General features: G+C 40.0%; 1 protein-coding gene across 3 annotated transcripts; it reads left to right on the top strand.

Moving 5' to 3' along the window:
* Nucleotides 1-27,917, top strand: LOC105364528 (DnaJ heat shock protein family (Hsp40) member B6 mrj). Of its 3 annotated transcripts, none has more exons than XM_011502463.1 (7): nt 1-274; nt 16,577-16,719; nt 20,855-20,964; nt 24,400-24,576; nt 25,049-25,298; nt 26,202-26,291; nt 27,282-27,917. In XM_011502463.1, exons 2-7 carry the CDS (start codon nt 16,655-16,657, stop codon nt 27,460-27,462), a joined length of 873 nt encoding a protein of 290 aa, XP_011500765.1. In that variant the 5' UTR covers nt 1-274; nt 16,577-16,654; the 3' UTR covers nt 27,463-27,917. The 3 variants fall into 3 exon arrangements, with proteins under 3 accessions (XP_011500765.1, XP_011500764.1, XP_011500766.1); XM_011502462.1 differs by lacking the exon at nt 1-274 and adding an exon at nt 1,048-1,170; XM_011502464.1 differs by lacking the exon at nt 1-274 and adding an exon at nt 1,862-1,944.
* Nucleotides 27,918-27,958: the final 41 nt, after the last annotated feature.

Consider the following 27,958-nt stretch of genomic DNA (forward strand, 5'->3'; position numbering starts at 1 on the left):
GCGTACGTATGGGCGCGAGTTGGTCTTGTTTCTTATTATTCGGCCTCAAAATTGCTATTATCGAATACCTGCGAATTTTTTGCTCACCCGACAAATCAATTCAGTATATAATTGTGCATTGATTTATGGGACGGTTGGACATCGTCATCGCCCGTCTCGCGAACAACCTTAGGAAATACCAAATTAGTAAGTCTGGTCCCGGACATTGATTGTATCTCGTTGCGCCAAACATCGTTCTTCGGTGAGATATCGCAAGGAGAAAGAAAGGAATCAGGTAAGAAAAGTTGGGAAATATCTGCCGTACATAACCAATGCTAATGCTACGAATAAACTTTTCCCATGAAAATGTCAGTCCATAGGGACAGAAGAGAGACGCAAGATACCAAATGAAAGTGAGAGAGATAGAGTGAGAGAGAGAGTGAGTGTGTGTGTGTGTGTATATATATATATATATATATATATGTGTATGTGTGCGTGAGTGAGTGAGGTGGGGAGGAAGAGAGATAGAGACTGCGAGCGAGAGATATCGTGAGTGCGAGTGGGTATGAGTGAGGCGGCTGAGGAAGGGGTAAGCGAGAAGGACGGGCGGGCGTGAGGTAGCGAGAGAGAGAGAGAGAGAGAGAGAGAAAGCGCTATAGAGACAAAAAAAAAGAGAAATAGAATCGCGTTCGCGCGAGTGTAGGGGCTATACGTAGCTGGTTGGTGGCGCTTGTGTTCGCGATTGAAGGGAAGGGGGCTTCCTCCTCTGCACTCTCTGACAGCAACGGCCATTTTGGCAAAGCATATACACGTAAGGCTGCGCGCGCCACTACACACGCACCAGGCGTGCGCGTCGCGTTGTGTTCGTGTCCCTTGGTACCGCCGTGCGTTGTCCAGAATTCAGTCTGTGGCCAACTTCGCGTAGACCTAGTCAAATTCAGTTGCGCTCTTTCGTTGTATCGTCGTAACGTCTCGAATCCACACGGAGAAGGATCCGCGACGGCTGTCAATTCTTTGACGAGCAACGGCAGTAGAAGCAGCAGCAGCAGCAGCAGCAGCAATAGCGGCAAGCTATCACGAATTATCATCCCCGTTTAGTTCGGAGATCTTGTGAGGAAATCCCGTGACTGCCATCATTATTCACGAGAAGCAGTAAGAGAATCGCGTCGCTCCAGTAGTGCCCCTTATCGAGTGAGTAAGTCTGCTGCATAAGTAGTAAGTAACGTATATGCACGCACGCACTAGGAGAGAAAGAACGTTTGGGAAAGCCATTTCATTGGCTTTCATTCTCGCTTTTCGTTGTTCTCATAGACTTTCGTCGTAGTGCGTGGTCCCAAAGTTCGTTCTCTCACCCTCGCTCTCTCACTCTCTCTCTCTCTCTCTCTCTCTATCTCTATCTCTATCTCTATCTCTATCTCTCACTTCCTCTCTCTTAAAAGCGAGTAGTGAGCAAGTGTGCATGTGCGGAGTTGAAGGAGAGGCGTACGGTAGAGCGAGAGGGCGCGAGTATAGTTGCTCCTAGGAGAAGAGAGTGAGATGGCGAAATTGGTTGGAATAGGATAGAAAACGACGAATGATAGAGAGAGAGAGAGAGAGAGAGAGAGAGAGAGAGGAAGCAAGCGATAGTTATTTAGAAGAGGAGAAAAAGGCACCGTAAAGAGCACGTTAGGAAGTAATAGTTTAGTATTACTAGTAAAAGTGTAGTGCAGTAGTAGTAGTAGCAGCAGCAGCTATAGTCATAGCGATAACGATAGCGACAACGACAGCGATAGCGGTAACAGCAGCAGCCAGTTGCGATCGTGAAATTGCGCTCGACACGAGGAAGTGGTACGATTGCCGGGAATAATATTAGTGTGCGGGCTCGATGATAGTGCCTCGATAGCGTCTAGCACAACTGTCTGGCTCCGGGTGATTTCGCCTCTTCTATTTGGCGAGGGAAGACGGATAAAGGTCCTCGACCGCTACGTAAGTCGTCGTCTGGCTTTGCTTAATGCGATCTCGGTCTCTTTACCTTTCCCTTTCTCCCCTTATCGGTCTCTCCTTTTCTATTACGTGGTCAATGAGAGGGGTTGCACTCTGACGTCCCGTTTCTGTCACAAGCTCCCGCATTGCTCGTCGCGCGGTTTTTATTCGCATCCTATACGTTTTTTCGAGAATGAAATGGTTAATGTTAAAAGTACGCAACGTTGGATCGTTCAGCCCTCAATTTCCTTGCGAAAGATAGAGATAGAGAGAGAGAGAGAGAGAGAGTGAAAGAGGGAGAAAGAGAGGGAGCGAGGGAGGTAGGTAGGTTGGTTGTGACGGGGCGAGCTGTCCTCCCTCTCGTTAAGGCGTTTCTTGAAAAATCGATGAGCACGATTCGTTGACTAGGACGACTTCCGCTACGCGCTATATTGACCCTCGGGGTTGTCGAGAAAGCGTGGATTTGAATCGAGAATCGAACGTCAACGACTATTCCCAAGAATTTTCTTTTCCTACGAGCATGCCATCGTCGTTGTTTCTTGGTTAGTGGGCACAGGAGTAAAGGAGGTGCGCGCAATAACGACACCTGCGCTCCAAGTCGTCGCTATTCGTCAGGTGGCTCGTCCATCCTTTGGTCTGTTCCCTTGTTCGTCTACGTTTGTCAGTGAGTCGTACGAACGCGGGAGTGGGAGAGAAGTTCGCTTCGAAGGTATAAAGAAAAATAATTAATTCATAGCATGGAGAAATGGCAAAATCGACCGTGGAATTTTCATTCTATCGCTCGTGGTCGACATATTTAAGCTAGTCGGAATTGGCGCACATACGCACGCACGCATGCACACGTTGTGTTTGATCGATCGCCGTTGATGTGCGCCTGCGCACCTCAGCGCCGACCAACTCGCAATATTCACAGCTTGAAATTTCCAGAACGGACCACCTTGCCCCACGTGTTCTACATGCTTCGACGCAGCCTGAAACTCGCGTTCGTCGACTTACATCTTTCTTTCGTTTTTTCTTTTCTTTTCTTTCTTTCTTTCTTTCTTTCTTTCTTTCATTCTTTTTTTCATTCTTTCTTTCTTTTTCTCTCTCTCTCTCTTTTTTTTTTCGCCTCTTTTGTCGCTACAGCGGGTGACGACGAGGGCCACCTTCGATAGACGATCGGGAATCGGAGGAACGCGGAGAGGAGCACAGTCCGCGGGAATTAAGGAGTTACTCGATGGCGATGGTAATAGGGACAGCGCTCGGACATCGAGAGAGTATCCGTGGATTTTAATCGTTTGCGCACCGTTCGTACTTATATAAGTACTCCTCGAGCCGCGGCTACTTACGCTTATCATTGCGATTTATATCGTTGCTAATTATTGCTTGAGGGGCGTGTCGCGAAAGGAGGAGTATATGCGTTATTCGCGTGTAGTTTTGTCTCCTCGGCTTAGCTTTATTTACCCGTCTATGTTCGAGCAGTCTTCGTTAATTCGTGGAAGAGAGCATGTTGCCCTTAACCGTGAAAAAATCAACCAGTGCGGTAGGATTGAGAGAGAGAGAGAGAGAGAGAGAGAGAGAGAGAGAAGAACCGAGCGTGTTGGATTTGGCTCGTGTGCACGGAGGGAACCTTTGGCCTGTGCTGTGCCGCCTTTCTCTGCTACCGTTGTTGTATTGCAAAGACGCGCCCTCTTCTCGCAAAAAGCGGTGCTTGTAGCGAATGCTCGCTTGCCCGTCGATCTATTTTCGAATTCGCGTTTTATTGTCACTTTGACTCGGCCTGTTACGGCTCACATCATTTGTTTATGCGCGAACAAGAGCCGAGCTTGAATCGGCTATTTTGTCGCTCAGTTTGCGGCGACTTTATTGCACCTTATAAGCGAGCTTAAGTTTTTGTACTCTTAGTATTCAGATATTCTAAGAATACTCATGCACATTGATTAATTGTGGTGTACATTTATTTATTTAATTATTTATTTATTTATTTATTTTAACGACGAAGAGTGTCTTTCCTATTTATATTAGGTATAGTTGCTGAATTCAGCTATTCGAGTGCCAATCAAAGTGTCTAATGCTATTTGTAATAACATACGGATAAGTTCGAACTGATGCAAAGCGAACATGCGTTTTCTATTGTTCATATGCATACAGTCATGTTGTTTTATTTAGTTTAAATTGTCATTTACATTCCAAATAATTGTTATATATATTTTTATAATTATGTGGATTTAAGCATGTGATTTGTACATTTTACACAATTTTACACAATGAAAGGACTGTTAACGTGAATCATGGCAATTTTATGTTTGAGCGCGTGTGCGTAGTGAGTGTCGAATGATGTAGAGGTAAAAGGAATTCTAGAGTATATGGGAATAATTATATCATTATGGTGCAATTTCAACAATGGTGAAAATTCCATGAAATTAAAACGTTATAACTTAAAAATATATGTAAATATAATTTTTATTTATGAATTGACATATATATATATATATATATATATATATATATATATATATATATATCTAGAGGGGAAAGGAAAGAAAAGTTATCAGAAAAGAGGAATGCTTGTATATAATGACAGATCGAATCATTTACATTAGCGACTACATTAAAACTACTCTTATTTTAAATGAAGAAATTAATATTATTTTAATTTGATGCTCGAACACATTGTGAATAATTAGCGTAGGTATAGCGCTTTGTTAGATATATAATAGCCAATATAAAAATACATGTGATTATCATAGTATTTAGATACATAATAATGGTTTTTAGTGGTAGTATTGTTATAGTAATGTTGTTATTGTCCTCTATAATTCTATATATTTAACTAAAATGATAATCGTAATAATTTCATTAGGATATTAATGTTCGATATATTTCTCGAATTTTTGATGAAGTGTTGTCGTTACGCTCTTATTAAATTCGAGGCTCAAAAATATTATTTAACATTTTTCAGTATAATAATATGACAATATAGAATTATGGTCATATACAGTGTCGTCTACATTATTCATAAATGTTAATAATTCATCGAGCTTAATCGAACGGCTGGATCGATTCTTTACGTTGCAAACAAAACTGAAAAAGTAGATAGACAAATGACGCATCGGTATAAGCGAACGATTTGCGAATTGTCGTAAAACTTTCATGTGTGTTGGTAGGCTTGTAGCTTTCGTGGCGTTTATACGCCAGCGAAAAGAAAAACTATCGAGCCCAACACGTATCCTTTTATTGCACGTTTTTACACGCTATTTACTATTGGCCTGTAGAGCTATTTAACGTCCCCTAACCTCAATTCAGAATCGAATAGTAAAAAATAATTTTCATTTGCAATTAAGCTCCTGTTAATATCAATCGCGGTACGTTGCGCACGAGCAATAAAATTCTCATATCGGAAACGAATAGCATTTATTACATACAACATGCTCGCTTTCTATCTATATGTAATAGCGATAATGCAGACGATGACGATGGCGACAACGATGGCCGATAATAATAGCGACGATTCCAGTCGGACGCCAGAGTGACCATCGGAGAAACTCGGCGCCTCTCGGGCCGCTGAGGGCTTGCTTCGCATTTTCCCCCAAGGGTCGCAAGTAGCGCCTCCCATCCGTTAACAAAACGGCCTTGAACCATACTCGGTCAATGCGCGCGTATCTCAATGTTCGTGCACATAAAACGAGTTTGCAATGCGCTGAAATGCGAAATTCTTCTCTACCCGTTCTAGGTGGAAAAATCCTCTGCTTGCTTCGTCGCTCGCTCGTGGGGAGATGGGATGCCGTTTTCTTCTACGACTGCCGGCGTCGCGATTTAAAATCCTCGTCGCTTCGTTTCGTGGGTAGAACGGGGGGAGGGGCGGCAGGGGAGAGAAACAAGTAAATTCCAAGAGAGAATTGAAATTGAGCAATGTCGCGATACTCTCTGCAGAATTCTTCATAGGTCTCGACAAAATATCATCGTTGCAATTAGTTGATTGCGATATTTCGTTATGGTAGTCTCGAGATGTATAGTATTCTCGCATAGAATTCACTTAACGTATATCCATGAATTGCTATTTAGCAGATTTTCTTTTTCTTTTTTTTTTCTTCTGTTTTTGTCGAGAAGGTATTTAATTTGCATGACTAAGTGCCAAAAACAGTTTAAAACAAAACAAAAATGAACTTTTCAAGACAATAATCCGTTATACCGTTGCAAATTTCAATAGTTACAAGTTTTTGTACGATCCAACAGTTTCTTTGAGAATGAAATTTTTTTTTATAATTCGACGACGAATAATAATGACGAGGAAGAAGAATTGTGCAAATATTTATTCAAGGAGACAATTTGTGGCATATTATTTATTTGACGTGATATTTAATGCTAATTAAAAATCTGTAATTCACTACTAATGTAAATAGAAATTCTTAAAACAAAAACAATAATTGTAAAATCTTTTTTCTTGAATAAGCTAGCAAATATAGGAATTTTAAAAAAATGTAAGAAAGTACGACGATAATTAATATTGGATACAGAATTTATGCAGGCGTGTTTTTTTTTTTCTCATTTGAACTATTAATAATTATTACCATCGTTAATGGACTATGAGACTATTGTTATCGATTTTGATATAAGTTTAAGGCAAATAAGATAATGCTTTTGAAATAGTAAAGAAAGATGAATTTTATCCATTTGTTTTGTTCTTTCTAAAAGTCCGTATTTGAGTTTTGTTATCGTGCTTTGACAATATTTTAAGGAGTTAAAAATATCGTCCGCTTTTGATCGTTGTTCGTACATGTTTTCATCGTACAATTATGCGGACATAAAATTATCAGTACCAAAATATCAGTTAGTATAATTGTTGTAAGCTGTACTATATAATCACTCTATTTTTCTATTATCACTGACGCGAATTTATCATTCGATTGCGTGATTCACGCTCAATTGCAAAATCGTAAGTTCTATGATGCATGGATGTTTGCACATTACAGTTATTGCAGTGAGATTTAAAATTTGCCAGCTATTACGGAAATTGTGAATTGGTTTTTTTTTTTTTAAAATTATATTTAATTTTTTTCTTTCTTTCTACACGTATAGAAGATGGAATTGAATTGCGTTTTCACGACGGTAGTCGCATAATATGATACGAATAAAATTATATAATTAAAATGCGAGACATTAAACATGAACATTGATGCACACGTATATTTGAATTATTCGTGACCTATATAATCTTAACATTCATGCTATTCAGATTTTATGTTAATTTTAAAAGTCAAGGAAAAAAATAACCAAAAAAAGAAAAGAAAAGAAAACTGGAGATACAGTGAGAAATAAAGTGTTTAGGTCAAATGCGGTGCATAATAAGCAATAAATGTCGATTTAAATATTTCATTCTTAAATGTGCATATAGTTTAAATAAATTTATTCGAAAACCTTATTCAGCACTCCACGCACCCAATTATTAGTTATTATCATATGTGCAATATATATGGCTTTATTTATGAGTATTTAATCCACAATCACTGTAATTATCTCTCCTTACTCTTTGCTCTTTCTTGCTGTTAAAACAAGGATAATGTGAAAACTTAATGTGAAATAAATTTTTTTCTCTCGCTTTTATAATTGTTAATAATGAAAAATGTATAATTTTCTCGTAAACTGTCGATTAAGTTAGTCGGTTCTGGTTCGCTTAAAAGAAAAAAAAAGAAAAAGAAAAGAAATGGAGAAGAAAAAGAGAAAAAACAAAGTCCAATATGAGTCACTTTTAACTCGCGGTCTGCTCTGCAACCGTTATATTATAACGTCATTGCTGTACTCCGAAAAACTTGTATCGAATCATTAATACTTTGCGGCCATTCTATGGGCCGGGTTTTTTTTTCCGAATGAAATTTCACTCTGCTTCTGGCTAACTCAGAATTCTCTACTCCAATAAACATTGACGTTATAAGAAAGCGTGTCGTCGCTTTCATGCGACAGTATTCAGAAAATTAATTTATTGAATTCGTCGCATCCGATATTTAATTCGCGTACATGGAATGCCTGTTAAGCATTATGGCTGCTCGCTTAATGCGAAGCTGCTTTTTTTTCTTTAATCGTTTTCCATCACTCTCACACCGTACATGGCAGTAAACGACTAGAACTGACGTTGTTCCGATACGTTTATCAATAATTCTTGAAGGCGCCATTTTCTAAGCATGTCGGCTTGATCGTCAGCCTTGCATTCGTTATATTTACACGAGATGAAGACGCATTCGCGAGGGAGGAGTCATTGTTTAATGGAAGTTGTTCTTATCTAATGTGTCACTAAGATGCAAGCTCGTAGTGATACATCGGCAAGTTTCGGAGGATAAATCTCGCTTGCGAAGTGAAGATCAAGAGAGATGACACGAGATGACAGACGGTGCGAGAATCACTGCTTAATCTTGGTTAAACAACATTGATTTAAGAAAAAGCCGGATTACGTGTTTCGTTGGCCATCGAAAATATGCCAAATTGATAATGCGCCAAATGAAAACAAGCCGCTCCTCCATACTGGCACAACTTGCGCGTGTTTAACGCAACGATCGTTGACGAAAATGATAAAAACTTCGCGGAGCGTCGGCCGGGCGGCAGGAGGGGGCGGCATGTCACGTTGGTGTTTCTGCATTCAGAGGCCAAAGTGTCGTTAATGACGGCCACGCGTACGTGCTCCGCGTGGGACTTATGATTAAGACCGGAGTCTCTCGTGCATTCCGGCAACGGCAGATTGCAGGGAAATATCGGCCAATGGCGCCTGCACCCGGTGCCCGTTAGCCAAAAATCGCGTCCGTTTGCAACCGTAAAAAGCGACATTTTCCCAACTCCCGGTATATTGAAGGAGGTCGTAGCCTTACTCCTCCTAGTGCATTGGCGAAAATGAGGCGTCGTTGTCCCTTCGTCCCTGATTTTGTTGTCGCGTGCGTCATGCTGCTCATCGCTACGCATTTATTATATCAAAGTGGCCGCCCGTGTGCCTAGGCGCGTATCTCGTTATTTCGCGTCGCAGCGATAATGCAATTTGCGGGAGCCGAGCGGTCGAATTAGCGCCGTGGCATTCAAATTTTATCCTTCATAAAGATTGCATTGACGCGAACATCTTCGCTCGTTTATTTATTTTTTTTTTTTATTTATTTTTTTTTTTTTTTTGTTTCTCGACGTGAAGTGCGAGGAGTGCAGTTGACGTAATTAATCGATACTTGCCGACACAAGCAAATGATTCATTTTAACGAATGTCGGACGCTCGTATGAGAAGACATCGAGAGCCTAAAGAGTCATCGATTTTTATAGTGTAATTTATACAACGCGACAAGATTCGTAACAAAAAAAAAAAAAAAAAAAAAATAGCGCCGAAAAATGACTCACTTTCGTCTCTCGCTCCTACTCTTTCTCCTCCTCCTTCTCGGTCCGGCGAAAGTCACTTTACCACGATATTCCGCTATCTTATCGAATATCTTGAGATCGCTGCACCGCCGATGACACGAGAGAGTGGAAGGTGTTTGTGGAGGAAATAAGTAATCGAATCCGTCGAGTGGTATTATTACGTGACGGGAGGCAATCATCATTCCCATGACCTTGAGTCGAGTCGAAAAAAGAGGCAGACGGATGGAAATGAGAGACGGTCCTTCGGTCGCGGATCACTCGGAGGAGTGGCCCCCCAGCGACGATGAGTCCCCACCCGGACGACGAACGATCGCCGTAACACTTACCATAACGAGAGGTCCACGGGCCTCTTTGTCCCGGCGGGAGGCGTCTTTGCCCAACAGACGACGGCGCTTAACTCCGGGCGTCGGGTTGTGTAAAAAATGTGCCTCGATAATTGCCCTCGACATCGATAAATATACGTTTGCGGGGGAGCGAAACGTGAATATTGCGATCCCAGGTTGGCCAATTAACAGGTCCGTGTCTCGGCGATAGCCGTGCAGTTATGCACCCAGTATCTCACCTATTCTAAGCGAATCGATAAAGAACGATGCTTGGAGGTGGTGCACGGAAGTTTGGCTGCGAAGGGATCGACAGCGGTATAAATGACGGTTATAAATAACATAAAAGCGATCACGCGATCAAGCGAAATTAGTGCCTTTATTATTCGAGTTACACCTAATCGCGAGCCGTCTAATCGTAAGCTTCGCAACGCCTCGTGACACAGTTTTCTCATTGCAAGTGCCAATTACACCTGCCTCCTCCCCCCCTCTCTCTCTTCCACCCTTCCTCCTTACCGCTCTCCATCCTTCTCCACCTCTCATTTTCATTCTTATTCTCATTCTCGAGCGAGTGTCGCGATGAAAAAGTTGCACTAAAAAATTGACACAGAAAATCCCTGCGGACATTTAATACCAACGTCTCTCACCGGTGTACCTCGCTACCGTGCACCCATTGAAAAGAAAGAAAAGGGGGAGAATGTAAAGAAAAAATGGAAAGACAAAAAAAAAGAAGAAATGAGTTTACTGGCGTGTCGTGCGCGAGTTCTCGACTATTAAGTTACGCGGATCGTACGTACGGTACGTACGCACAGTGCGAAGAGGAATTGCTTTAATTAATAGGTGTTGACTGCTAAGTTGGAATATCTTTCGTATTTATTTCTACCTTCGTGTTGTTCCTGCACGCCATTAGCAGACTCGTTTGTAATTCAAATTTCATTTTTATAAATACATCGGTGCTGAAGATCGAAGGCACGCGCTAATTTCTACGAATTTATACGACAATAATAAGCTTTAGATGTAAGAGACACCTGTAAGGGCGCTCGAATTTCGATTTGTTTAAATTTTTCAAACATTTTGGTGCTCTTTACGAAATGATAAATCCCAGATGCGGATGATAACTCTTGGCTTACTGAGCTATCGTAAGAAATATAGTGGCAATTAGTATTATTTTGTTGAAATTCCATCGATGCTCGATTACCAACCACTCGTCTTCTTCGGCTTAACAATTTCTCTCGCATCCAGCTCGGTGCAGCAGACCGAGTGCATTTAGCAATGAAAATTGTCATTTTGGTCGAGGCGATGTTATGCGCCTGTTGTTTCAGCGGCGATCCGACGAGCGATCCTCGATAATTAATCGTCCACTTAATTCACATCGTCGATTTAAATTTTGTTAACCTTTGACGACAACGGCATGATTATTATGATTCTTGCTGTTTTTTTTTCTTCTGAGACACGCGTATATGCGTGCAAGTGAAGTGCATAGAGAAAAACCACGGCGACGTCGACAGCAGCAGCAGCAGCAGCAGCAGGACTTGGGAAGCGAAAAATCCGTCCCGGCACTACTGGCCAAATATGTAAGCCTGACGTCAGGCTCGCGCGCGAGTCTCATTGAGGACGCCCACCGGCTCGCGCACATTCTCCCTCTTTCTCGCGCGTACGTCGTTGTAGCATAGCCCCGGCCGCGATTCACACCTTCCTGCGATGCGCCCTGAAATCTTCAAACATACGCCACGCTTCGCCTTATTTCTCTGCCCCTCGTTTCAACCGAGACGTTTCCGCGAATACGGCCACCGTAATCATTATAATCATCCACGGCAAATATACATAATTCAGGGGCCTTTTCGCGCTTCTGATAATATGTGGCTCTTCTTTGTTCTTTGCCTTTTCTTTCCGTTGAATGAACGTGTTTTCTCGTGGCTCTCTTACGATGCTCCGATTTTTTCAACGCACAATTTGCATCTTCCTCGTTAATTTAATCAGGTTGTCAACGCTATAAATTTATATTACCACAAGGATATACGAGCACCTCGATTTTATTGTACTTCATAATATGAGCTTATGAATATAAGCTATGTACAATATTTTCCAAGTACCTCGTTTTTATTGTTGTTTATTGTAGGAGCTTGTGAATGTGAGGTATGTAGCATTTTTTCGAAGTCTTGGAATTTTTTTTCCCTTTCTTTCCTTTTTCTTTTCTGTTCCTTTTTGTTTTTGTTTTTGTTTTTGTTTTTGTTTTTGTTTTTGTTTTTTCATCGAGATTCTCGACTACGTTGAGTAAGCCAACCAAACTTAGAACGAAGACGTATTAGGTTCACCGGAGGCAAAAAGGATGTATTATTGGTGTAATTAAAATTTTATTAAAACTAAGGTAAAATGTCAACGTTGGATCGCTCGCACGTGGTAATACTCTCGTCAATTTAAATTCCCTCCTATCTTCTCCTACTTCCCCGAGCACTTTTTATTCCTTTCTTTTTACTTGACCTTCCAACAATCCGCCAATCGCATTGAATCGAAATTCCTCGGTTATACGTCAGCGTTTAATCATCACCATCTGCGAATCCCAACCATGCAATAATAAGACTCTCGTGTACATATGAGCGTATCGATCCGCGAAGTTCCGCAGCTACGTCTTCCCCGCGCATCTAAGGATTATCTCCGAGCAGCGAAACTGCGTTGTGAGTCGCGCATGGTCCTTTGATCGATGCTGCCGTTGAGTTTAACAGGTAAACGTTGGATATTTTCGTGCTGTTGCCCCTCGCCCTACCGAGGGGGGCTCGATCGATTTTATTGGCAAAGGTTTCGCAGACCGATACATCATGGAATTGTCCGGACTTTTATCGAATTTTACGCTATCGTTGCCATCGTGAAAATCGTATTAAATATCGGGCGCGAGAGTAAGCAGGTAAAAGGCGAGTAACTCGAGTGCAAAATACATGAGCTATTGATTATCATCGTGAAATTGCGATACTACACATGGACGTTCATTATTGACAGTTGCTTGCGTTTTCCAATGAATTACCCTCGCTGCGAGCCATCGTCATCATCTCTGATCTTGGCCAAGCCTTCCTTGTCCGATTGCATAAAATCGACGTGATCCTTTCACGGTCGTGTGAGGTTCCGTTATAAAATAAAGAAAAAAATTTAAAAAAAAAAATAAAAAGTAAGATAATGAAAGAAAAAAGAAACAAGGGAATGCAAAAACAACAACCGTATTATCAAGATGTTGGCTTCGACTCTAATAAGGTCAATCGCATGGCTATGCGTAGTGACCGGTAATGTGCGCGTTCCCATTCTCCTCGTACTCCTGTTTACCTCAAATTTCAGGCTAATTTCAGCCTGAAATCAGCGTGTACACACGGATGATGCAAGCGCATCGGAATGAACGGGGACAGACGCGGCATTTCTTGCCTTCGCTCTCGCAAAAGAAAAGAAAGAAAGAAGGAAAGACAAGAATTCTGTTCTGTCTCAGTCGCGTAAAAAAAAAAAAAAAAAAAAAAAAAAAAAAAAAAAAAAAAAAAAAACGAAAGAAAAAAACCTGTAACACGCGCGTAAAGCCCAAGAGAGAAAAACGTAGAGAGAAGAGCGAGCGCCGAGAAGGTGGAGGCGCCCACCACAGCCCACGTCATCGAAATCGCAGCTCTCGTCGCGCTCTAGGCCAAATCCAAAAGTGACATGAGTCACAGACTCTTGCCGATCATGTGCTTTTGTCGTTATTAATGGGCGGCGGGCGGGGAGGAGGGAAAGTAAGGCGTCCCGGCTTCTTTTCGCGAGCCATTTTCAAACTTGCCGCGCGCGCGCTCCTAATTGTTTTTTGTCGAGAGACTACGCGGCCTTGGCTCTCGCTCTCTGCACTTTATATAGAAGTTTTAACATCGCGGCGCTTCAAATCTCGTTAATATTGGCACATTTTAAAGGAAAAACGAGAAGAAAAATTGAGGATTGCCGGCCAAGATGCCGGGGCGGGTGGAGACATTACCACGCTCTCATGAGATTGGCCATATGTTGAGTAATCGTGGAAAATTCATATTGTTTACGTGCCGCGACAATTGAGCAATTGTGAAATCGTTTCGCAAGCTCTGCCCGATTTCTCGATGCCCGACCGACGAAATTACGCTTTTCCGATGTGTGCGCACTACTACCGTTTGTGAATAATGTGTGGCAATGTTTTCAGAGTCCCATGTAAACACGTAATTTGCGTCGGTCTATTGGCTTTTATCAGCATTTAATTTTTCTCTTCTTCTCTTTTATTTCGATCGTACTCGATGTGAAAGAGACGATTATATTTGATTTTCAATAATAATTTACGACTACTAGTGGAAATAATAACTTATCATTCGCTTAGATTTGTTATTGATATTGAGCGAGGATTAATAGTAATGTAATTGCCATTATCTCTCGATAACATAAATGTTATAATGCCCTTTGGGATTAATATTGATATCATTAATACGTCGATTTTACGTTTGGCATTCGCTCTCGCGCCATTGCTTTGGACATTTTTTTTTTCACAAATAAACTCTGCGACATTTGGATGGATAATTAATTTTACGGGAAGCCAGTGTCGTGGGAGATCCATCCAGCCCTTCAATCTACTTCCAATACCGTTTAATTGTTCAGCTACATAAGTCGTCTTTTCATTCATTATCAGTGTATGCGCCGTTGAAAATTTATAATTTCCCCTAAGTAGGGCAGCGAATTAAGTAAAAAGCAAGCAGTTTTAATCGTTGACTACAGTTTAGATTACGCCACTTGTTTTCGCATGACGTAGATTGTAAAATGTGTAAAAATACACGGCCATATTGATGAATTCGGTACATCAGCACAGAAATAGGTAATAATAGTTTAACGTTGATAATAAATTATCTTTTAAAAAATTATGTAACATACGCATCCTGCGTAAGTCTCTCGTCCCTTTTACTTTATCGCTAAGGTTAATTATAAAGTATAAAAATCGGGCGAGTGCCTACTTAATTGTAATGAAATAAACTAGCCAGCGTGATGTCGCACAAAATAAATGTACGCGTACTCTGTTTCTTCTTTTTTCTTCTCCTCGATATGTATTCACCTGGCGTCATTCATGATTTAAAGCCTTTTGTCGTTACGTCATCTAATTATTTCCATAGCTCACGGGCGAGTCGAGACGGAGCGACGTCAAAAGTCGTTGGGACACTTTCGAAATCCACGCGACGACTTCCGCAACGGTTTCGCGAAAAAGGCCTGTGCACTCACCGACTTTTACTGTTAACTGCCGCTAATCGCGAGGAAAATCAATCAGCTCGATCATCGTCTTACCGCGGTTGTTTTCAAACGCTGTCACCGCCTTGCCTCCCTCCCACGCTAACCTCCCCCTCCCCCCTCCCCGCCCCTTTGTCACTTTGTTAAGGTGACTTGGGTAAGTGCGGTAGATTCTTCGCGTGATCATTGCATCGATATCCCCGGCCTCTTATTGATGGCAATTCTATCGGTTTGCGGACGATATTGTGAAAATGTAGCTGCGATGAAAAGTGCCTGTGCTTACGACTCACGACGACTCACGGTCCTTTATTGTCATAAGCTCATGAAAATGGTCATTTTTAGTTTAGGACGTTTTACAAATACGTTTAAGAAAAAAAAAAAAATTGACCGGAGCTAGATTTTTTTTTTTTATATTTGGGCATGAATTAAAAGGTTTTTATGTCACTGTAAACGTTTAATAATTGTTATAAAGTTAGAAATATTTCATTTTAACGCCATAGTGTGTAGAAAAGAGATTTTTTTTATAATCGCCTCGGTCGATCGCAAAGCTCATAAGATTATTTAATAGCGATAAAGAACTTTAGAATTTGTGAATATAAATCTTCTGAAAATCTCAACGCAGATATTTTGTAGTCTCGTTGTTGTAGGTTTACACTACTTTTATTCACAATCATTTTGAATTATGTTTTGAATGTAGGTACGGGTCCAAACGGATAAACGAAAATTTCAATGATTCATTTGTATCGCTACGAAAACGCCGGTCGATTGCGTATTAACATTGTCTTTTTTCCTTATCGTTCGTATATTTTGACGTTCGGCGACATTATGTTTTCGTTGCAATTTAAGTAGCTCGTAAATCCTGAGTAATTGCCTTCGGTTCTCAAATACCGTATTGTCAATGTTATAACATTTCACATAATGGAGCGAAAGTGTTGCGAGTGCCGGGTGGCGTAAGGGAACTTTTCTTCGTGTCTCTTATCACCGTCTTACGCAAATATATTCCTTCGTCCGTTAAGTCTTTGAAGGATGCCGCTTTATTTGCGGTATCGGCCAATCGATGAACCTAACTCGCTAAGATAATTGGCAATGTCGCTCGCTGACATCTTTTACGCCATTTAGGAATAAATCGGAAGTCGCGGTATCGTCCCGATATGCGATATGCTGCAACGACCTGTCCCTCCCCTCCCCGCCCAACCATGCAACAAAGCTGGCGCACAAATAATCGCGTGCTGAAGCCAACCTGGTGTGTATAAGTAGCTGAGAGCACCGCTTGTAACCGCGACGGCACTATACGAGTAACCTCCACCTCCGCCTTTCGATCTATTCTGGATACGAAGAGCCGCTAAGTTTAGCGTTTTCGTTGGCCCGCAATCTGTTCGTCTCTCTTTCACTCTCTCTCTCTCTCTCTCTCTCTCTCTTAGCAGCCGACATTTACGGATAGCCGATCGGCTTTCGTCCCGTCGATTCGGTCCGTCGATGATTACGTAAGACAGGAGTAGCGGGTGCTCCCACTCACCCCTCCTGTCCCGCTCCTCCTCCTCCCGCACTCTATCTGAAATTCCGAAGTCCGAAAAAAGCGATAATAAACGTTAATAGCGCGGCGGGATGATAATAGAGAGAGAGAGAGAGAGAGAGAGAGAGAGAGACAGACAGACAGACAGACAGACAAAGACGATTGATTAATAAATGGCCCTGTGTTTTTTCTATTGTCTTGACAGGTGGTTACTGAAGGCACGTGACCGAAGCTCGCGGGCTGCAGCTAAGCTCAGGCCAATTGCACAACAACCGGAAACACAATGGTAGACTACTACAAGATCCTCGAGGTGAACCGGAGCGCCAGCAATCCGGAGATCAAAAAAGCGTGAGTATAGTGTTGTTGTTCATTATGTCATTCGTGAACAGTCGACGAGGTTTGTCTTTGCTTTTTTTTTTCTTTTGTTTTTTTACGGAATATTCGATAATCGGGTCCTTATGTAAGCCTTGCACGTCTTGGATTTCGGCCCCTCTCTCTTTAAGGCAGCGCCAGCGCCGCCTTATTCGTGATAACATTTCAATTGCTACAATTATCGCGATAATTTCATTTGAAGAGCGATAATACCCGCCCGCGGTAATTGTGCATTTAATGCGCGCAATTTTACGAGCTAACGGTCATTATTTGGTCATTTAGTGTCGTTCACTTTGCTCAGATTATAATATCTAATTGCTAGCATGAACGAGATATAGGTTTATGCTCGTTGTGGCATTACGCTCGGCCATCGACCGATAAATTTCAATGCACGGAACAAACAAAAAAAGAAGAAAGAAGCTTAATACGCGGGTCAGCAACCTAACCGTCGCCGGTAAACTATTCGCGGTCGCCTTACTTTTTCGACCGGCCACGGAAGCATGCCAAGCACGGAAAAAAGAGGGAGCGCGAGCCGCGAAAAGGCTACGTAAACACAAGTCCTTTTTCAACGAGACTAACAGCATTTCAGTCAGTCGATCTCATATGTTAGATATACACGTTGAGTAATACCGAGACAAGATTTTTATCGCTACGTCATATCTGAATGTCGCCGCGCACCCCTTAGAATGCATCACGAATTACCATTAAAAAGCTCAGTGGGCTCAAGTCGCGATGGTAAAGGACCGATAACATGCTTGTAACCAACAAAGAATGTAGAAAATACGATATTCCGTGCTCTTGATTTTTTTTCGCTGAAAAAGTACCACTAGTGCTTGGGAACGCGCGACGAACCGACAGGAAACACCAATCAGTTTCAAATCCTTTCTATTTTCATCAAATTCGCGTTGCATGTAGCGCTGCGGAATTCTGCACAGCACGACAACATTTAAAAATCATAGCCAAATAAAAAATTAAATTACTCGATCGACATATTTGCTCGTGAGATTCGTGATAATCGCAAAATAATTGCCAAAAACAAAATCGTACTAGCGCGTTGTCCAAGCAACAATTTGACTTAATAATCCGCTATAATTATTCACTGTATATCTATTGTACAAGTACAATCGTAAAGTCTATTCTATTCCTAATGACGTAGCTTTTCGTACGTTTTTTCGTCACCAACATTTCTCCAAGATTAGCAACTCCAAGCGTATTATTTAGCCAAAATTTTCGGCCATTTTCAAACCAATTGAAAATCGCTAATTATTCCCATGCCGTCGAGAGGTCTCGAGGACAATGCAAATCATGTATATTCAAAGCCAATGGCGGATAATAAATTTGATTCGTGGATCGGCCATGCTACCACGACCAACGGCATCATCAATCGAGAAATTATTCATAGTCGTCGTCATAGCGCTCGTCGTAGACCGATCGTTCCGGCAATCGCCGATCGCCGTGGTACTTTAATCGGCATGTTTAACGGCAAATTGCCAATCTCGTTTTACAAACGGCACAATGGCGATAATGGCCCGCGAGTTTTGCACAACGCAATTATCGCGTGGCCCGATAAAACTCTTACGCGTAAGGTTTCACACCCGGCAGAGTCACGCCGTCGTCCCCATACTCCATTGCTTATCCATGTAGTCCGTTGTGTTTCCTTATTTTTTCTCCCTTCTTTTCTTTCTTTCTTTCATTCTTTCATTCTTTCTTCCTTCCTTTCTTTCACGGATGATGCGTCGGCTTCGTTGGTTTTGCCTCGCCATTTAAAGCACCGTCGAGGGCGAGCGCAACAAAGAAACGCGCGGGAACGTCGACCGACCGGATGGGACGGGACGGGATGGGATGGTATAGAGCAGGAAGGGGCAGGGCGCCGTGTCCTTGTGTAAAAGCAGTGCCTCTCCCAGTCAAGTGGTGCGCGATTTTTGTAAATATTTATGAGAAAATCGATCGCGGACCGGTGTGTGACGCAGCACCGACGAGTCTGGCTCGCGCATCCTATCGTCCACGGCGATCGCCAACAATGTACAAAGGGATTCATTCGCTAGCTACTCGGAAAGCCGCTTTCGAACTCTTTTTCATCTTCACCGGATAAAGAGAGGAGATAAATGCAATGCATCGCATCCCGTCCGCCGGGCTGTTAGGTGGGAAGAGGAACTGTTGTAGCTTCTCTCTCTCTCTCTCTCTCTCTCTCTCTCTCTCTCTCTCTCTCTCTCTCATTGCCTCTCGCTCACTCACGCTCACTCATTCCTCCCCTCCCACTGCCATCCCATGGAGCGCATCCGCGCGAGCGCTCGTAAGATTGCGCGCAGCACGGCCCCCGTCTACGTGTGCGTACATGCAACCGCGCGCACTCACAGGGGGGAAAGGTCTTTGACTCATTTCACGGCCACGACGACGCGTGTGTCGCGGCCACAGCCGTCGTTACCGCCACCGCCGACACCGCCGTCGTCAACGCCACCGCCACCGCCACCGCCACCGCCACCGCCACCGCCACCGACACCAACACCGACACCGACACCGACACCGACACCGGCACCGTCACCGCCACCGAGATCGTCACCGCCGCCTCGCGCATAACGCACCAACGTCCACCGAAATAACGTAGAACTGCCCCGCCGCTAAGCCGATTCTGTGACACCGGACACGGTCTTTCCACAAGCCTATTCCTCTCTCCCTTTCGGCTTTATAACTTGGACGTGAAGACGATAATCGAGGGTCGCCGAGGGAGACGGAGACTTGGCCTCGAGACGTTGCAGCCGCGACATCAATCGTTCACGTTTGTTTTACCCGAGCAGCTGATCGATCGTATCTCGCTAAACAGCTGATCATATCTCGTCTCAGCAAGTCGTTGCGTATTCGCGTAGCGCCCGCGCGAACAATGCGCGCCGAGGGTGAGAACGGCCAAGGATTATAAATATGGGGACGTCTGGATGTCGATGCTGCGCGCATAATGGCTCGCTCGTCGCTACGCGATTCCATTGGGTCGCGTGCCGTAGGTTCATTTCCATTTTCATGCTCTGCGTATTATCGTCGCCAATTCCTCCATTTCATGTTTCCACGGCCTTTAATTATCAGTATTACTCACAGCAGATAAATTGCGTGCATTTTTATTGCCTGGAAATTTTTATTAAATAACTAATGATATATCGGACGACGTTAGGTCGGCCTTTACAGGCCCGTCGTACGCGATCGACCGTCACGTAATGAATGTAGAGGCAAATTGTCTTCCTCTTGCTCTACGTGCTGTAGTTTTTCATGTCGATTTACAGCGCACTAGATACCGTGGAATTATCTATCCATGCTAGTGTTGTTACTAGATGAGCTGCAATTTGCGTGGCTACGACGATGCCAGTTTAAGAGACGAGTCGACGTCGATCCCCGATAAAGGAAGCCTCTGTGCAATATGTCGCCGCAAGCTTTATAAACCAATGCTGTTGAGAATTATTGGATTCTCTCTCTCTCTCTCTCTCTCTCTCTCTCTCTCTCTCTCCCTCTCTCACCTCCACCCACCCCCCTCTCGATTACGGGTGAATCGATTGTGTGCGAAGAGAATGTTGTTTTCCGGCTTGGGCAGTACAAAAGATCGAGCGCTTCATTTTCTAGCAACCAAATATTTATTTTTCGTCCATGTCTGCGTGACAACGTCATGTATTTGTAACGATAGAATGCAAACACGTTTGCTTATTTTGTTTTTTATTTTATTTTATATTATTTATTTGTTTGTTTGTTTTTTTGTTCCGAAAGTTTAGGATAAATTATCATCGCGCAGTAATAATGGATGACAGAGCCCAGAGAGAGGGAATCGTAAGCAATTGAGCTGAAAGAAAAAAAAGAAAATGCAATTTGATATATATTTTTATAAAATTATATACAAAAGGAACTTTCAGCTGGAGAGTAATACGATTCCCTTAAAAGCACACTACATAAAAAAAAAAAAAAAAATGAAATAAAACAAAAACAAAAAAAAACAGGTCGAAGAGAACGTATTGCAAAAGCATGGAAAAAATAAAAATTTCCGAAAAAATGAAAGAAATTAATTTCCGGCCGCGAGTTCTCATGTTATTGAGGCTTAAAGTATAAATTGTAAAATATATTTATTAATGCCCCACAGATACAGAAAGCTGGCCCTAAAATGGCACCCGGACAAGAACCCTGACAATCTCGAGGAAGCAAACAAGCGTTTTAAAGAGATCTCCGAAGCTTATGAAGTCCTTAGTGATGGTAAGCCTCAACTATGCTAATCTCTTGATTTCCCAACCTCTCATACTTACGTCTCTTCCGATATCTTGGTATTTTCCTTTCTTTTTAAATACGGCGCGTTGCTTTCTTCTACTAGCCTACGCTCAAGACTCGCATTGCCTTTGTGCACCGCGATGGCGGCTACTTATGAATGTGTACTTTTGAACGATGTACTTATCTTTATACTCAATGATCTCTTTATTTTGTGTTAACAATGCAGTTGCGTGGAAACGAGTGGAAAGTCGAGCGTCGCTATTCCTTTGTTGTATGGAGAAAAGTAACTGTAGCGCTAACAAGGGCAGTCGTCTTATTCAATATTTAAACTTATTAGTCACTTGAATGCAGAGAAAGATCATTGGCCTTACAAAGGATTTCAAACTTTATTGTTTTAAATCGCCTCCGTGAAGCCTATTGTTGAATTATTTTTTCAAGCAATGTATTTCATATTATGCGTATTAGTGTGCGTGTATACCTAACAAAATGTGTAAACATTTTTATTAGTTACAAGTATATCTCGAATTAAAGTAGCGATTAACCATAATTCCTAATGAAACATTTCCTTTCATTTATAAATCGTCCAATCGACATAACAACACGGACAAGGCTTTTTACGATGTCGTGCAATGATGTCGCGTAGTTGATTTAAAATGATTTCTTAAAAACCTTTAATAATTATTTGAATAATGAAAGAAGTAAAGGAAATAAATAAATTTCTATTTCAATATGCTTTCGTAACTCTTTCAAAACCATCCTAATATGCGAATCAAAGCAAAAACAAAAAACAAAATTAGCGCGCAACACAATTTTTTCATTAGACTGTGTGCGCGTAATTGTCGTCTTATGTTCGCCGCCTTACGATAATTAACTCGCATGTTTTCAGGTATTACTCGTACAATTATAATAGCAAGGACTTCTAAGAGAGCATAAAACACTGGATTTCCGCAGTCTAATGAACTAAAGTTCATCGGGACCGAGCGGAGTCCCTCACTTTCGCTCATTTGTAAAATAAAATGTTCCCGAACTTTACCATCTGCTCGGCTACCTATGCCGTCCTTTTTACCCTCGACCCTCCTCCCAACCGCCCCGTTTTTCACAATTCGTGTTTGTGCGCGCGCGCGTGTGCTAATTCGTCTCGTTATCGTCGCTATATAAGAATAGAACGGAGGGCCAAGGTTGTCGATTAGTGCGCGCGCGATATATAATGAGCGACGGGGGGCTAGTGTGTGAGAAATTAAAAGAATAAAGAGAGAGAGAGAGAGAGAGAGAGAGAGAGAGAGAAAAGACAAATTCGCTGTGTGTGCTTGTGGTTGTACAGCTGCGAAGAGGCGATGCTACGATCAGAGATTCTATGAAAGAGCATCGACGAGGTTGACGAGGTCGACGCGTCGTACAGGATTCACCTACCGGGATTACTATGACTCTTGCTTGCAGCGATTCTTCGGTATTGCCGAGTGCGCAAACGCACGAATTTTGAACAAACGCAATAATCAAACGATCGGATGATTGTCTTTACGCTCGATGTCTGTTTGCTTTTCTCCTCATTAAAATTAATAATCTCTCCGTCGAATAATCATTATTTATAAAGTCAGTGGCTAGGAAGCATAACTTCTGATAACATTATGAAATTTAATGTGAAAATTCTTTTAAAGTCCGGGCGAGATTTCTTTAGCTTCTCTTGGACGCTTAATCCTACCTTGCTAATGTTTACTCGACTTTATATTTAGTTTCACTTCACCACCTAAATACAAGACTATATAACACGAACATTTGAGTAATTCTTGTTTGGGTTTTTTAATTTTAACCTATTACCTCAATATTACATTGGTTTTGTCTGATTTTTTTCGCTTCTTTCAAAAAAAAAAAAAAAAAAAAAAAAAAAAAAAAAAAACAAACAAACGAACGAACGAACGAACGAACGAACAACCGTGAACTACAATTTATTGCATCGTAAGAAAATATAAGTAAATAAAAATATAAACTGATGTTTGTATTTTATATTTGTAATGGATGATATCATGCAATTAAATTGGCCTCAATCAAGCAATTAATAATATTGTTTAAAAATTAAGATTTATTTTGTAGGAAAAAAAAAATATATATATATATATATATATATATATATATATATATATGAGAATCTTTTATGTATTTTAGCATACTGTAAACGTGATTTAACAGAGCTATTAATTACTTTTAACCAAATTAATTTAATTTAATTATTTTTAAGAAAATAAAATTAGTTATAGAGTGGGAATGGACATTATTTCTAAATGAAATCGTCATGTTTGATTCGTAATTTTATTATGCTAATTAATCAGACGGTCTCCGACTACTAATTTTGCCTATCTTCATATCAAAATGATAATAAATTCGAAGGCCACTCCAATAGATTACTTTTCCTTTTGTATTTTTAAGTAGATGTAGTAAGTATAACACAAAATTAATTAAATTAATATAATTGTCAATGGTATGTCACGATTAAGTGATATATCATGTTTATACTTCCTATTTATACATATAAACAACCTGGTTTTAATATTTTTGTCTGGGAAAAACTTTTATAACATATATAAAAGCGAATTAAGATGTAAAATAATTGTTTTATTGAATACACTCTTACCCAATATCAGTAATTGAATTTCAAAAACTTTGTAACATTCGATGAGATAAATTTTTATAGTGAGCATTAATAATCGTTATAAGATGGAAATAAGGAAAATATTTGATTATTTACGGCTACAATATCTTTATATCTGTGTTTCAAATATAATATTTGCGCCAAGCTTCATAAGCGACTTTTATGCCATTTATCAGTTAACAAATATAAAAAGTGCGAATAAAAACAGATGTGGCCAAGTGAAAATGAATGATCACGAAATTCAGCATTTTTATATCACGATTTACCGACTGCAAAATAAAATGATAGATTTTCCGCAATGAATAGTTTACAAAGGCATTAATAGGTAATCAAATGTATTCAATAACGACGACACTTTATGTGATATTGTGATTTCGGTTTTTTTTGTGATACGAGGTTTTAAAGAGAGACATAAAATTTATGAGATTTATTATATAAATGCTAGCTATTGACTTGGTCCATAACATCGATATTGACGAATAACTTTCAATTGCCTTTGAAACTTCACTAAACGCTCTACCTAAATATTGAAGTGCGTGCGATTTTTCGTCATTAGGCCGACAGTTTTTCTAGACAAAATTGTTCTTTACCACCGTAATCCAAGTTTTAAATATACCACCGCAATTCTTACTTATTAATACGATTGCCAAAATTTCCTTGAACGCATCGTTAACTCACTCTCCTTGTGCTTCATTTGTACTTAATGTTCAAACCATCTTCTTTTACAACTAATTAAGTTTTGGAGTTTACTCGCTCTATAATTAATAATGACTTTGCAGATCGGAAACGTAGGGTGTACGATCAGTACGGCAAGGAAGAATTGCAAATGCCAGGCGGCAAGAGACGCCACGAGGACGACTTTGACTTCAACATCAACGCGACCTTCGTCTTCAGAGATCCCGAAGATGTGTTTAGGGAGTTCTTCCATAATATACCATTTGAAAATCTGTTTGCTGGTGAGTATGCCGATGGATGTAAGAATATTTTTAAATTCGCGACGTAGGAATGGAATATTAAATTTCAATATCCAACTATAACATTTCCTTTAAAGATCCATTTTTTGCGCGTATAATGTATGAATGGCAAGAGTTGTGACGTTTGAAGTTCCTCTTGATTGCCATTTTCATCGTAAGAATGATGTATTATGTTTGCTTGTAAATGGCAATCAGTTTATATTGTGCCCGACATTGGAAAAGAAAGATAATAATAATTTAAGAATTTTCATCGCTCAACTTCATCGGTATATGAGTTATTCAGTAATAGGAAAATTATTAATATAATTTTCAATTAGATACACTAAAAAAAAAAAAAAAAAGAATGAAAAAAAAATAGAAACAGTCTATATTTGATATGCACATAACTTAATCAGATTTAGAAGACATCAAATGCCAGCATAATTTGTAATACGAACACATTTCATTTTCATAGGTTTTGGGGGAGGCCATACACGCTGTTCCGTTAGACAAAGTCAACCAGTTAATTCTCTGAATAGACCATTCTTCGGGCCATTCGGCTTCTTTCCGACAAATATCGGTGACTTATTCGATAGCAATAGCTCAACAACGTCCTTCAGCACACTCACCAATTTCGGTGGGCCCAGCGGCGGTCAGACCGAGATGAAGCGCACGAGTACGTCAACGACAAGGTTCATCAACGGGAAAAAATTAACCACTAAAAAGTGAGTCTTTACATTTCACTTCCGAATAAGCTTAATGATCCGTAATATTGGTAATTGAGCTTAGGAAGTTGATTAGGTGTAGAGATGAGTGAGTTTTGATAGTTAAGCAGGAAGTATTTGAATATCGTTAAATGTTTAGACAAGTGAGTAATATTATATATATATATATATATCCCGAGAAGAAAAAATAAATAAATAAAGAAAAAAGGTTATTTTCAATCATTACGATACAAATACATCATTCATCCGTTTAGTTCTCTTTGAATGATGCTTTTATAAAACCATATGCAATTGTCATACAATTTCAGTCCGCAAACGTGCTATTTACGATTGAATAAGCGCATATACTTTTAATTTGTTAAATATAAACTTAACTTATTAAACCTAGAAGATTATATTTTGTATGTACATAAATTTTTGCAATTTTAAATTATAAGAAAATTTAAAGTAAGTGTAAATTAGAAGGAAACATTGAGATTAAGCATTGAATGAATTAAATTAATTTATTTCGGTGCGAACTAATGAATCGATACGTTATTATTATTCAATTTATAACAATGATAATGAATTCAAATCACATGAATTACGTAATAACGGGAATGGATATTTTTAGATGAAATTTTCCGAATATTTATTTAACATATTGAATATATTCTATTAATTTTTTAATAGTACATTTCGCTTTGATACTTATTTATTAGTTTTCCATTAATTATATAAGATCGATGTTTCTTATGGTATTTTTGTTTGTTTGTATATTTTTACATGTCAATGGTAGTAGATAGTATTATTGTTTCTATTCCTTGTTTTCGGCAATACTTGATATATAAAAAAAAAAACAAAACAACAACGATAAACGTAAGCATAATACTTGTTGTTAATGTCTATTCCTTTTTGTTATAGAGTCTCCGAGAATGGAAAGGAAACGATCATGTCCTACGAAAACGATGTCCTTAAGTCAAAGACAGTAAACGGAGTGCCTCAATCAATAACGTACAGTTAAATTTCTTTTCTAATTGATCGTTATTAACTCGTCGAACTTACGATAATGAATTCTACGTGTCTCTATCGTCCGCTATCTACGAGCCGCCTCGTATAAAACTTCTAAATCAACAGCCATCAGTCTTTATTGAGCGCCAACTTTAAATTAACAAATACATCAATAACGATAACAGCATCACAAATCAGCAATTGGTTTATTGATCTGAACTCTAACAATTGAAAACAAGAAAAGCCAATACATTTAATAAAGCATTTAATAAAATTGCAAATTAACAGATATAATACAGTAGAGTTTTTCAGCGTGTGAGAATAATACTAATTGCCGCTGACGAATGTAAAGTTGCAAGAGACTGATTCAAGTGTGGCTGCTTTTCAATTTTAAAGCCTCTTAACTATTAATTGCGTTCGAAATAGCAAAAAAGTAACCCTGGTATAGTAGCTCGGATGGCTGTGAATAGGGTGTGTGTGATATAGGCCCGAAATTGTCACCCTACCTGGGAACTTCAACTAACCGCTATAAAAAAACAAAAACAAAAACAAAAGAAAAATATCATTTAACATATATGTATCTAACTTTTCTTTCTCTTTTGCTATGATTTTTATTTTTTGTTTTATCTCCTATTTTTTATTTTCATTCTACTTTTTAATTGATATTTTTATTGTTAACCAAAGCCCCAGTGTTAGACAACCATGCAGTCGTTGTAGAAACTGAAGCGATTGATGTAACAGTAATAAATACAAACTCTCACGTTTCTCTTTTAATTTGTTGTGACCAGAATGGCGGCAATAACGTTGCACTTTTAAGCTTCTTATTATCCGTTAATGTACCCAGCTCTGCAAAATCAAAAAAAAAAAAAAAAAAAAAAAAAAAAAAAAAAATTAACCAAACAAGCAACTCCCGGTGAACGGACAAATTGTTTGAAATCTTTAATCTTTTTTTTTTTTTTTTTTTATCTCGTAAAAACGTTTCTGTTTTACCAGGTTGGACGAAGCATCCACAAGTCGGCACGTGACAGACAAAGCCACCGATATTCTCGCAACTGGTAACCAGAGTTGGAAATCGGTGCATAACGATTATCCGAAAGGTAGCAGATTAAAGACCCATCATCTTCATCATCATCCGCATTCAAGTCTCAAGCACGATAAAAATAAGAGGAAGTAAGCCCTGTGGCACTTCGTGATTTTGTCTTCACACACAATCACGAACGAACGCATGCGCTTACGTACCTCTTAACTGCTGTCGATAAAGGCGAAAGAAAGAAATAATTTTTTGCTCTTTGTAAGACAATGGACTAAGATACTTTTGTGAATTTCTGTAGCAACTCGTGAGATCCTTTTTAACCGTTTGGCTTTCGGAGTGGAGCAGATGTTAATAACGTTGATCGATTTTAATGAACAGTTCTGCTCGGTTAAAAGTTAGCCGGTACTATGAAATTTCTAATAACTATTAGCAAATTTAACGCGTTAAATGTAAAGATAAGAAGCTTAAAGAAACGAAAAAAATTATATACAGAAAGAAGAAATTTCACGGCGAGGACGAAAATTTCGGCAACATAATAATGTATTTAATAATAGTAACTGGAATATTAGCGCTAATTTATTTAAATTGCAATGACTAAAACGAGTTGATAATAATCATATTCCTATGCGATAATTTA

This window comes from Ceratosolen solmsi, unplaced genomic scaffold (genome assembly GCF_000503995.2).
Source record: "Ceratosolen solmsi marchali unplaced genomic scaffold, CerSol_1.0 scaffold39, whole genome shotgun sequence".
Lineage (NCBI taxonomy): Eukaryota > Metazoa > Arthropoda > Insecta > Hymenoptera > Agaonidae > Ceratosolen > Ceratosolen solmsi.